General features: G+C 37.7%; 1 protein-coding gene across 4 annotated transcripts in view; it reads left to right on the forward strand.

The window, feature by feature from the left end:
* Positions 1–13,204, forward strand: part of fgf14 (fibroblast growth factor 14) — an 813,860-nt gene that overhangs the window by 732,472 nt on the left and 68,184 nt on the right. For all 4 annotated transcript variants that reach the window (XM_039744787.1, XM_039744789.1, XM_039744790.1 and 1 more), the window contains exon 4: positions 6,016–6,214. In XM_039744787.1, the coding sequence (XP_039600721.1) occupies positions 6,016–6,214 (199 nt within the window). The remainder of the gene's footprint in view (positions 1–6,015; positions 6,215–13,204) is intronic.

The following is a 13,204-nucleotide window of genomic DNA, read 5'->3' on the forward strand; positions in this document are numbered from 1 at the left end:
TTATGTCATCATCATCACTTCCCTCCTGACAGTCTTCCTTTATTTCAAAAACAGTAGAAGACACAGATGTACTAGGCCTGCTCCTTTGTCCCTGGTTCAGCCTGCGTTTAGCTGTTTGCATCCACAAGTCAACAGCTGGCTTTGTGTCAAAAGTCTCTGTTGTGAACTTAGACAACAGGATGTGCATTAGAGGTGAGAGTCTGACAGGCAGGATCTGTACTTGTTTTTTATTATATTCAGATATGAAAATCCCCTCTTACATGCAGCACTGCCCAAGGGCAGTGTAAAGAACAACAGAAGGACTTTCTGAATGTTGGAGTAACTGCCTGGATTGCTTGTCTTCACTACATTCACCAGGTCATCCACAGAGGAGGTTGCCAAACATTTTCCTGCTTGCTTTAAACGCATCCACTCTCTTAAAGTGGAGACTCTGTCAACAGACATGCTGGCCTCATATGTCTCAAGGATGTTAATAAGTATTGTGTTGCCAAAACTATGGAGGTCTTTCATTTCAAGAGGCCAAGTTGTAGGATCAAAAATCAAAAAGTGATCACAGGGATTCATATCTGCTTTCAAACTTGTGAATTAGAGCTCTCAGCACATCAGTCTTATCCCTGTCAGCATCAGCATGTGACACAGCCTCCCTCCTGTACTTACCCTCACTGTCCATCAGTAGTGTCAGCTGTCCAGTAGCAACCATAAGCTCATCTTTGCATTCACCAATAGTCAGATTATCTTGCTGGAATCTGAGGGAGGTGAACTGTAAAATGTTCCCAATATCAAGCATGTCGGCTAGAAAACAACGAAAATGCTCTGTGCAGATATGATTTAGGCTACTGTCATCACTTGTTGCCACTTGAATCTGAATAGCTGGTAACATTCTCCATATTTTCAACAGAGTCTCTTGTCTCCATGCAGACCATCTGATATTGTTAAACTTTCCAAATTTGACAAAAGCAATGCCTTTCTCCTCACAGATCTGCTTTAGTTGTGCAATTCGTTTTGCACCACCTTTCTGTAAGTAAAAGCTTAGCAACTTCACCGTGGATTGATTAAATGACTCACAGTATGGGACCGTGCGATCAGCTGACTTGGTACAGTTCTCCAGGGTGTTGGCAGTGCACAGGATATGCACAAGGGAGTTCCCGATATCCACCATCTGGAACGACCCCATTCTAAATTCCAACTTTGACAGCGGCTCTGTTAGTGCATACTGAGATCAGCTTCATCTTCCACTCTGCTAAACCACAAGTATGAAACAGTTGAACAAGTCTGTCCACTATGTCCTGTACTGTTTGTTTATTTTGATATCGCATGTGCACCTGTGCACCACTTATGTGCACCCCTGGATATATAGTATAGTTTTATTGTGCTGGAGAGTGTTGACATGTTGCATGTTAGTTGGTCATTTAAGTAAGAATTAGAATGTTCTCTGTACACATAACAATACTACTTCACATACTACTAAACGAATGATTAAATTATAAATTTATACACTTTAGTAAAAAGAAAACTTCAAATGGACATTATCATTACATATTTAAGATATGTAAATATTCTTTAATAATAATAAGATGAAGAAAAACGAATTATATTTGATAATAAAATGCAGGTACTGTAAATAATAGACATAATAAATAAGCCACTACACACTGCTTTAGTTCATATGTTCATGTTCCAGGTTGGGTTATTGATTTTTCAACCCTTAATTTTATAACACTTCTGGCAGAGAGAAGCCAAGGTATACCGAACAAAGCTACAGGAATTTTTTCACTTTCATGAACAATATATGGAGCGTCTCAGTCTTTGATATATTTTAGGAGAGTGACACTGTTTTCCAATACAGGAAAGACAGAGACATTGCTGTAGTTTGTTACCTTCTTTCATTTTTGTAGCGGAGCGGAGAACATTTGGTACACTAATCGCTTACTTGGTTAGATAATAAGCTACATTTTGCTTTATCTTATCCATGTACATTTTAAAGCTGCACAAGGTTTCTGCTTCAGCTATATGGTGTGACAGATAGGGGGCACTGTCGTCCCCTTCAACCCTCGGACCAGACGCCAGGCACCAGATAAAAGTCCAAAATGTTGACTTTTTATTATGATAAAGTGCACAAAGCACCCTCCACTCCACAATACTCATAAATAATACAATACTCAAATCAATAATCAAATCCTCCACTGCCAGACGCGTTGTCACCTTTCCTCCCAACTCAGCTCAACCGTCTGGGATTTCCCCAAGTGCTTTATAGTCTTTGACCCGGAAGTGCTTCTGATCCCTCAGTCCATGTGATTACACAGCACTTCCAGGTCAGGTGAAAACTCCTCTTTTCTTCAGCCCGGAAGTACTTTATTTCTTCTGTCCTCGTGACTGTGAAGTACTTCCGGGCTATACTAAACATACGAGTCCTTGAGCCTCCCTGCAGCGTCCTCTGGTGGCCCCCACGGTATTTAGCAGGGCTGTGAAGGGAAACTCCAATGTCCATGATGCCCTGCTGGAATTCGGGGCATCTCCACATTGCAGGGAGGGCTCCATCTGGCGGTTTGGGGGTATTGGCCGGGATAACTGCTGGCTATAGTCCACAATGGTTTTAATATATTTTGATGATTACTGTATAAACAGCTTTCTAAGGACTTTATTCATGTATTTGTGTTCTATTTATATCAGTGGGTGACATGGTAGCAGCACTGCTACACTGCAACAAGGAGACCAAGGTTCAGCTTCTGGGCGCTGTCTGCATGGAGTTTGTGCATTATCTCTGTGATCACATGGGCCCCCAGTTTGTGCTCCAGTTTTCCTCTCAAAATCCAATGACATGCAGTTTACGAAGATGGATGTAGAATGTTAGCACAAGGCTTTAACTACTGATAAGAGCAGTTCAAAATGGCCAATTTTTATCACAGCATGACTCAGGAAATGACCCAGTGTTTTGCACTGCAGGTTGCAGAACTGTGTCATGTTAAAAATAAAAAAGTATATTCCAGCTTGCCTGTTGAAAACCTGACATTCACTAGTTACTTTGCTGAAAATGCCTAATATTCTAGATTCTATGGCTATTATGATTATGTATAACTATTTCTATAAGAACACAAAAATGCAGTATAATGTTTTGACAATGAATGTCTCAATAGATATTTTGCATTTTTAATTCATTGGATGGACCATTAATATTAGAAAAAGAAATAAAAAGTGTTTATGACATAAAATCTTGAAGTCCCATTTTTGCCAACCTGATGTAGGTTGACAATGTATTCCAATAATGAAAGGGTTAATACCAATTATTTTTTAAATTGATATAATTTAATCAAATAATATTTTTTTGCTAGTCGAATGAAAGTAATTTACTTGGTAATTACATTCAAAATAGATACATTCTACAATACCAAAATATTTTTAACTAATGGAAACATTTTCTTTAATCAAATTATAGTTGATTTGTGACTGTACAACATTCCAGTTTACTAATTATATAGTAACTTGGAATATGCAGTCAGTGTGACATAGTGGTTAAATCTTTAGACTTCAACCCCAGAGACTGTGGGTTCAAATCCCTCTACTGATCCTGTGTGGCCAACACCAAGTCACCTGCCTGTGTTCCAAATGGAAGAATAAAAGAAATGTCAGTAGTTGTATCTCAAATGTTGCAAGTCACCTTAGATAAAGTAATCAGCTAAGTAAGGAATTAAATAAAATAAATGTTAAAACAAGACAATAGAAATAGTTTTCTGGAACAATGACACTGAAATGAAGCAGTTGCAGCACATTCTAAGTAGACTGGTAACACAAAGAAAACGGTGGCCAGTATAAGTTTAATTCCTTACGTGGTTGATTCTTAAACCAGAATTAGAAACATGCTTTCCTTTTGAGCTCAAGTAAGTAAAACAAAGAAACTGATTAATCAATGTAGTTTGATATTTCCAAAGTTAGTTACATTTTTATTTCCTTTAAAGCCACCTGTTTTAAATATTTAAAATTCAAGGACCGTTTGTTAATGTTACTGATTGTATAATCAGCATTGCAGTGAGTGATATTTCATTCAATATACATTTGATACAACATTCCAGACTTTTATGCTTCACATTAAATCAAAGTCAACACCTCTCCTCCGTCCAATACACATGTAAAAAGATAGCCCAATACACAATTCCATATTTTGACTGCAGTTAATATAATAAATAGGGAGCTGGATGTAAAAGTTTCAGTACAAAGCAAAAATGTGATGACAACCTGATTATCTTTATTTTTCATTGAAGCCTCCAGGACAAAACCGCAGTAATCATGAAAATAATAAAAATCATAATACTTGAAAATGAAATGAGATGAGGGCATGTTTTACCAAGGTTAACTTCTGGGTTTAATTGTTTATTTGAGTTTCATAGTGGATTGTCCCTTATTTGAACCTCCCTTCAAAAGGAACATCTGGTGAAAAGCTTTCAGCCTTATAGTGAAATACCAGTAGTTCATTACTTATTTATTACTCATTGATATAGTTTGGGATTTATTCAACCCCAATATTTAAAACTCTCTTATGATTGCTGTTTCCATCTATGTTAATATTATTATTTTTTGGACCTAATAGCATGAAAGCACACTAGTAAGGAACCAAAAAGAATCTATTCAGCAGTGTTAGGCCCTACAAATGTTCTTATTAATTATGGTAAGGGTGTGCTGTATGAGTTTGCAAATGAATTGATTTAGTTCTTTAAGCTTTTGTTGCATGAATGCTATTTGAAAAAAGAAGAACACTACTATAGATATTGTCAGACTCATGACTCTAAAACCAAAATAAAAACCATACCTTTCATATGTACATCAGTCCACCTGCAAATGACATTCATCAGAAAATGTTTGTGAGTACGGGTAATTCTTGTTACTCTATTTTCTTGTGCTCTCACACTTTCCTTTATTTTTCTCCCTCTCTTGCTCTACTTAAAATTTTTTTTCTGTCCCAGTTCCTAGTCCATCAGAAGGACATCTAACAGGTTTCCTTTGGGCTTATGTGGGTTGGGATTTCCAAGCAATCATTCACACTTTGTCTTTGATGGCAGGCATTAAAGAGGGATCAGTGCAAGTGCCAGTCAGCTGCTAAAGTCTCTACTGCTTGTTTAAATCCATTCAAAAAGAAATGTAATGATTTTAGATTGAATCCATAAAATACTTACAGTGTTATCTTGTTGCACATCTCTTAAAAGTCCACTATCTGCATGTCGGTCTGCCATTACTGACTGATGAAAGGTTTCTTCCCCTGCACTTGTACTTAAAAGTTTGATTGTGACTCAGTGCTTTAGCGATTGCATTTATTTAATTAAATATACAGTAACCTTTTGGGAAAAAATAATCACTTAAATGTTAGTGTTTCAGTCATTTTCATGTTTTGTCTTTCATTTCTTTTGAGCTAATTTTTGTGCTGCAGTGATACAAATCTTTGCATATGCAAGGACTTAAACCACCAGTCAATTTCTATCCATATCTAATAAGCTTTTACTCCAGCATTAACAAAAAAGTGCATTATATTTTAATTAGTGACTCCTTATTAACCTGACATTACTGTTCCAGAATCTTATTCAGGGTTGGTTTCTGCCTTGTACTTAATACTCTTGGCATAGGCTCAGAGTCCCTAAAATCCTGTAGGGGAAACAATGGGTTTAGACAGTATTTGAATGGATGGATAAATGTGAAGTCATTTTACATGTATAACTCAGCTTACCAGCATTATCTATATCTGACATTTATATTTTTATATTATCTTTATCCCTTTAGGAAGCCTTTGTAGGCATTGTGCTTAAGATTTTGATGACTGCCATCTTTTCAATCTGTATTGACATTTGATGTCAAAAGCTGATTTGCCGGTTGTGCTCAGAATGGATAGCATACTGTGCAAAGAGAATTGATAGCTTGACTCAAAGTGATGATCTCTTTGAAACTGTTAACTTTTATTATTATTTAAAGAAATATTTAGCTATTATCGCTGATTGGCATTTTTTTTTGTTTTTTTTTTTTTTTGCTCTGCAGGAACTTTTTACACCAGAGTGCAAGTTTAAAGAATCTGTATTTGAAAATTATTATGTGATTTACTCATCCATGCTGTACAGACAACAAGAATCTGGCAGGGCATGGTTCCTAGGTCTTAACAAAGAAGGCCAAGTCATGAAGGGAAACCGGGTAAAGAAGACGAAACCAGCTGCTCATTTTTTGCCCAAGCCATTAGAAGGTAAAGATCAATATTTTCAGTAATGGTGGATATACAATCCACTAGATTATTTAATTTTCTTTTGAAAACTTTGCACAGTTCTCATATACTGAATTCAATTTGTTGATTTTCTCTTAGGATCTCAGGAAAAAAAAATAAAGGCTTATACAATGGTTTATAAAAAATAAGTGAAGTCTATTTTTAACTGTTTTCTTTGAGTGATGCTAACTCTTCCATTCTTGCCAGTCTGAAACATACGACATGGTTAAACTGACAAGGTGTTTTCTAAGACTGGATCTGTTTAAAATTCAATTAAACAGGAATAAGATATCAATCAAGCATAGGCACAGTGGCCAGTGTCCTGCGTTCTAACCCCATGTGTAGGTTTTATGCATTTGACGTTTGCGTGTTCTCTCTTTTTCTTCCAGTTAGTCCACATTCCAAAGACATCCATGTTAAGTGATTTACAAATATAAATTGGCCCCTATATGGGTGGGTACTTCGGTGGATCCCATAGCATAAGTGCACCCATTACAACATTCCTGAAACATTCTTGTACAAATGTAAATACTGTATCCAAATTCCACTTTTTTTCATACTGGTCTCCATTTTAAGTGTTTACTGAGCCAGAATTCAAAATATAAAAGATACATGAGGTGGATTAAATATAATTTGGTTTCTGTTGTTCCTGGAACCACAAAGTTGTAGCGCTAGGATTGTTATTCACCTTGAACCAATCAGCTTAAAAAGTAGTATCTGACATCATAGAGCAAGATTTCAAGAAAACAAAAATATGAATTTGTTACATGCACAATCCTCAGACCTTACAGGAAAGTATATTTCATCATTTAAACCATTAAGGTAAGCAGATTACTTAAACCATTATTAAAAGTGTATGAAATTGTTTGCCGTTCTTATGATGTCAGAAGTTAACTTTAAAGCTGATTGGCTGTAGGCGATTGACTGTAGTAGATTGACAACTTTAATGTTATTAAAGAAACACTGGAAACCTGATGATATGCGCTCGACTGAGTATACCCGCAGAACACTGGGTGTGCTGTGGTCTCCTTAGAAGAGAAACACCCAAGACAAAGACAGTAAAGACACTGTCACTATAGTGATTTCCAGCATGATTGTATATATATATATATATATATATATATATATATATATATATATATATATATATATATATATATATATATATTGAACTATTACCTAAATATTTAATGTGCATACTTAATGAACTGCAAATAAGGGAAAACTGGTATATGAGGGGATGGGAGATATTACCTTCCAATTTGGTCCCTGCTAAAACAGCTAACCCAGCGCAGCTGAATTTCTAAGAGATCAGCCTTGTTTTCACAACTGCTTTAATGTTATTTACAGTTTTATTAATCATCACATTCAGAATTGCTTCAGGCTGCATCTCTAACACCAAGAAAGTTTAACTTTGCAAAAAATTAATCTCAGTAGCACCATTTTAACCTCTTTGATAAGACATTAGCCCACTTTCTTCAGCCTCAGAGCTATTGAATTCATCAATTTCCGCATTGCAGTCAAAGAAGAATAGAAAAATGAGGTATTAATTTGTCCACAGGTTGGATGATCTGTGCATAAAGCTGCTTGCTGCTAAATAACTTACATTATAAAATTCATTTTCTTCGCAAAGTAAATGTAAAAAACATAACAGCTATACTTCACCAAGTTAGTGGAAGGCAATCACATACAAAAATTCTATGTAAAATAAATTAATACTGGATTTATGACTTATCATTTCTGTACACCTCATACATGTAGAATAACTACATTTTGTACATATTTGCAGTGTTAGGGTAACCTTCATTTTCTCACAAAGGCAAAGAAAAATCATAACTAACCACCAGGTGGTGGTATATATCTATGTAAAATTCCCATTATAAAAAAAAGCCCACAATTGAATGACAGATATTTTTTCAATATAATATTTTAGCTAAAGTAACTATAATTTTCTATTTGATGTACTTTTAAGAAAAAAGAGCCTGATTTAGTTAATGGAGGGCATAGATTAAAGCTGATTAAAATAAAAGGGAAGCAAAAAAGGAATAGGATTGAACTCCTTTAACATCTACAAGAAATTATTTATTTTATGTGCTTTTTTTCTTGCTATCTGATCAGGTAAACAGCAGGGAAATATGTGGGCGGTTTAGAGCGTTCAGATTTACCGAGAAGTGAAAACATTTCCAAGCATTTAATGCTAAAAGCGAAATGACTTTGACAAGGTAGCAGAAGATTATTGTAGTCCAGCTTTCTGTCGTATTTATTTTTTTCTACCAGAGAGATAGTCAGTGTTTTATAGATAATTTCAGGGCAACCAAACCTCTGTTTGGAAATTAATTAATTTGTGTCCCACCATAGTCAAAGTGGTTCTCCAAAGTTAAAAATTACTAGCAGCTCAATTAAAGGGAAAGCTCATGTTGAGCAACATAATAATATTAGTTACCCTTTTTTAACCATCATAAACTACACATTATAAGCTGAGAGTGGCCAATAGATAGATAGATAGATAGATATCTAAATGAAGTCATTTAAATGAGATGACGGTAAGCGTGTGCCACTAGTAATTTCTTTCTTTTGCTGCAGTACAGAATCTACTAGCTCCTGAAATTCTACAGGAGATAAAATATAGCATGTTCTTCTTGGAAGGTCATTTAAGCCCTCCATGCCTTGCTTGCTCTGACACCATCCTTGAATCGTCCATAAATGTTCAAGTTGCCTCGGACATAGTAACTAAGGAAACCATGCTATACAGTCTGGATAACTTCTTTGTAATAATAAGTACATATATAATATACAGATTACACACAAAGTCCGTATATCCCTATCTTTTGGAGCATTTACAGGAATAATCATGACAATTTGGTTCCTGTGGACATCAGCCCAAGTCTTCCCAGTATTTCGAGGTGTGTTTCCAACATCCTGTCTGGTGCTGCCACCTGCTGCCGCACAAAAAAGCACAACAATGTGGCTGTCGTTCCAAGACAAAACGATGGGTGACACATGTGTTTTCACTATCGAAGAGCGTTTGGTGGCCACTGTGTGGGTTCATGAGCGGCTTCTTACTGGGAAATCGATCAAAAATGTCATGGATGACTTTGTTGTACATTTTGGGAAGGGATTGCCGACAAAGAGGACGTTGTTGCAGTGGGAGAAGAAGGTTTTTGCAACGGGCAGTGTCCGAGATGCGCCGCGAAGTGGAAGAATATCCACAAGGCATGAAACGTGTGCAGATGTGGCAGAGTCTGTCCAACGATCCCCAATGAAATCCACTCGTAAACGTGCTGCTGAGTTGGAAACAGCGGAATCAACAATGCAAAAACACATCAAACAGGACTTGCAAATGAAATGTTGGCGTCCATTGCACGTTAACAAGTTATCAGATGCCGACTTGGACAGACGTCAGGAAGCTTGTGATCTGATGCTGCACCAATTTCCAACAAATGCTGAGAAGGAAAAGGTTATGTTCTCTGACGAGTACGCGATTTATCGCAGCTCCCGCAATCGAAACGTGTTTTCAAAATCCTCCAAAAGATAGGGGTATATGAACTTTGTGCGCACCCTGTACTGTAAGTACTGGCTCACTGTGCTTGCTTTATTAATATGGCCATTATCATCCTGAAAGACATCTTTCCCACAGCAAATGGATTATACAATAAGAGGGCAATAAGGTGAATTGCATGGCCCATGCCTTCTAAATAACACCAGGACGGGAAATTAAGCTGAAGATAGCTCATAAATCCTTATTCACTGAAGGTTTTCAAAATATCATGGAGATTTGTAGGTCTCCAAATAGCTATTTTCTACATTACTGGGTAACTTTTGTGATGTATCCATCTGTTTTGTATAAAGGAATGATGTCTAATGTCAATGTGATATTTAACCTTAAAAATGCTGCCAACTGTTCGTGTTCTACGATATCAATTCTTTTCATAATTTGAAACCCATATTACATCACCTCTTAAACTCTGCTTACTTAAACTGAAAAGATCTCATGACGTCAAAACTGACTTTCAGTAACTGAAAATTTAAAACAAATTATATTATAATTGCAAAAGCGGCACTTGGGGGTGGCAAGTGAGGCAACCGTCACAGACCCTGTACCTAAGGCGGCCCCACATTTGAGGTCCACGTGTCCAGTTCAACCGGATTTGTCAAGTTATATTCTCCAGTTATATTTTGATAAAGTCCGCATTGTCACAAACTCGCGGGGTAGTGCCTTTAGGAGGTAACAAGCCACCTGCTCCACTATATGGTAGGGCTTGTTTTCAGCTGGCTGTAACCAGTGCCCTACTGCAGCCCACAATGACCAGGCTTGTTTGTGGGTTGGATGCTCTGGGTCGAACCTCCACTTTTGTAATATATTCACCTGCCAGTCTGGGGCACCCCTAGGTGAGACTCGGGGTTCTGCCTTCACAGGGAGACAGGCACTGTCCCCTGGGAGAGCATAATAAGCCCCCTTCACCTCCCCATTCCGCCTCCAAATCTGTGAGCCCCTCCCGCACACTCCCTGGCCTGCCTAGGTTGCCTAGTTAAGCGTGCCGGGAGCGGATCCTGCACTGGGTCTTTCTGAATTGCGGGACACCCTCCCCACCTGAGAACTCGGCCCTGGTACGCTCCCACCTTCCTGTCCCCTTCTCTTCTGGGACCATTCGATCCTGCCGGCTACGCCAATGTCACAAACTTGACTCAGAGTCATAGAAAGTTTTGGGGCAGCCACCCATGTATTTGGTATCCTGGCTGAAAAGTCGCAAAAAATGCATACGGCACTGATGTGCACAAAACTGAGTCCAAAACAGAACTGAGGGAAGAGGGAAAAGGTGGAGGCTTTTAAAAGGGAAGACAGGAAGTGAGATCAAAGGGGTTGGGCTCATGAACGTTTTCAGCCATAGGTTCGAGCCCGGACGTGACATCACAGGGGCCGGAGCCAGAAAGGACTCCTGCCATAGACTCAGTCCCGGAAGTGACATCAAGAGGGCCAGGTGGAATCTCCCGTGAATGGTCTGCAGGAAAGGGAGAAAAAGAGTCAGTGCACTCTGCCCCATCCCGGTATGACTCGGAACTGCCCTTACTCAAGCCCTTTAGCTACCTCCCATGTGCACATGTGTGACAGCGTGTTATCTTGCAAAAATTTAGCTGAATACTGTAATGACAAAATCCAGTGTATGTTAACATTACTTTTATTAAATTTGCATGCACGTTTATACAGTCCACAGATACCGGTAACAGTGTTTGACGTAACCTGCGGGGGGTTGGTCAGCCCGAGGCCCCGCCCACCACTAAGGCTGCCTTTTTATATTTGTGACACACCTCAAGCTGGGATGCAACACCCATTTTGCTTTAGGTACTGGTTCTCAGGAAAAATTCGAAAATTGAGGGGTCTTTGCCACTAAATGTTTTTGCACACAAGTCCCACAAGCACTACCCTTTCAAAGTCAATCCATTTTCAACATCTACCATGCCAAAACATAGCTTTAAAAAACAAGATCTACCCATGATGTTTACACAAGACAATATGTGCTAGAATGTTACCTCCTTATGTAATTCAGAAGGTACATGTGTCTACTTTCTTTAAGCTTTATGTCTCTAATTGCACAGTTAGTCTCATCTTTTCAAGCACCACAATTTCCTATATTGCAACTATCTTTAATTTCTTTTCTTTACTGGTTAGAATATGGATCGTGTGAAAATGAAAAGTTGCATACACAAGTCTGAGAACTGAAATAATGCAATTGGCTCTGCTTATATATCTGCTGAACTGGATACACTGGAGTTTGTTTATATATCTCTAATGTGGATGCTCCTTTCTTTTGGGCTTTTAACACCCTCCTCCTCTACAGTTGTCATTTAAAACAAGTACTAGAAATGCTAAACCACTTTTACTGATTGAGGAAAATTGTAGCAGCTACAACAACCCCCTTAGTAAGAGAATTGATTAGAGCTGAATGACTGCTGAGACTCATGTGGATTACATCTGCTTGCCGCTGATGGCTGTTAGTCCCTGCTGCATCACTGTCATGGGGTAACCCCATTTTCAGGATTTATTTTTATTTGATGGCCTAGTTTTTAGTGAAGTTTCATTCATCAGATTGATTGTGATTCCTGGTGTTCTGCATGCAGGTACCAGCCAATGAATAATGTGTGCACTTTCAGGGAAAATTGAATGAATTATTGGGTCTCTTTCCTACAAGTTTGAAAATAAATTAAAAGCTAACACATGGGCCTACTCATTATTTGAAGGATGGAACACAATGTATTTTAATTTAAATATTCTCATGTTAGTGATCCTAGTAAGTGACTAGGCTGGGTAGAAAAGATTTCACTGCTGAAATTTAGTTTGAATGTATAAAAATATTTTGAAGTGAAGAACAGACAATCAAGTGCTTTTCTTTTCCTCACACTAATTTCTGCATAGCAATTACTCTAGACACATGAACAGCTTTGCAATATTTTTAGATTTAGTCTTAATACATCACTCTAGGATATTTTTTTGTATTTTTAATTATTTAGCAAGTATCATTAATACAATGGGCAATGGTTTTCTCTTTTCCAGGACACACACACTTGTACTAACTAAAGGTTTAAATGGGAGTATTTTTTGTTAAATACACTTCCTACATCCTAAAGGTATAGTTCAACTCCAGATACTGTATTTTCTGCTGTTGAACTTGCGCTGTTTGCATTATTCCTGTTTTATGCTGAAACTTTTAAACATTTTTACAGCAAGCAAATGGTCACTGGATTCATTTATTCCTTTCTCTTTAACAATATTGGAAAATAAATTCCATACACATGACATTAAATTTGAACTTGATATTAAACTACACACACACACACATACAGTACAGGCCAAAAGTTTGGACACACTTCCTCATTCAATGTGTTTTCTTTATTTTCATGACCATTTACAGCACTCCATCACTCTCCTTCTTGGTCAAATAGCCCTTACACAGCCTGGAGGTGTGTTTGGGGTCA

Source organism: Polypterus senegalus, chromosome 2 (genome assembly GCF_016835505.1).
Source record: "Polypterus senegalus isolate Bchr_013 chromosome 2, ASM1683550v1, whole genome shotgun sequence".
Classification (NCBI taxonomy): Eukaryota; Metazoa; Chordata; class Cladistia; order Polypteriformes; family Polypteridae; genus Polypterus; species Polypterus senegalus.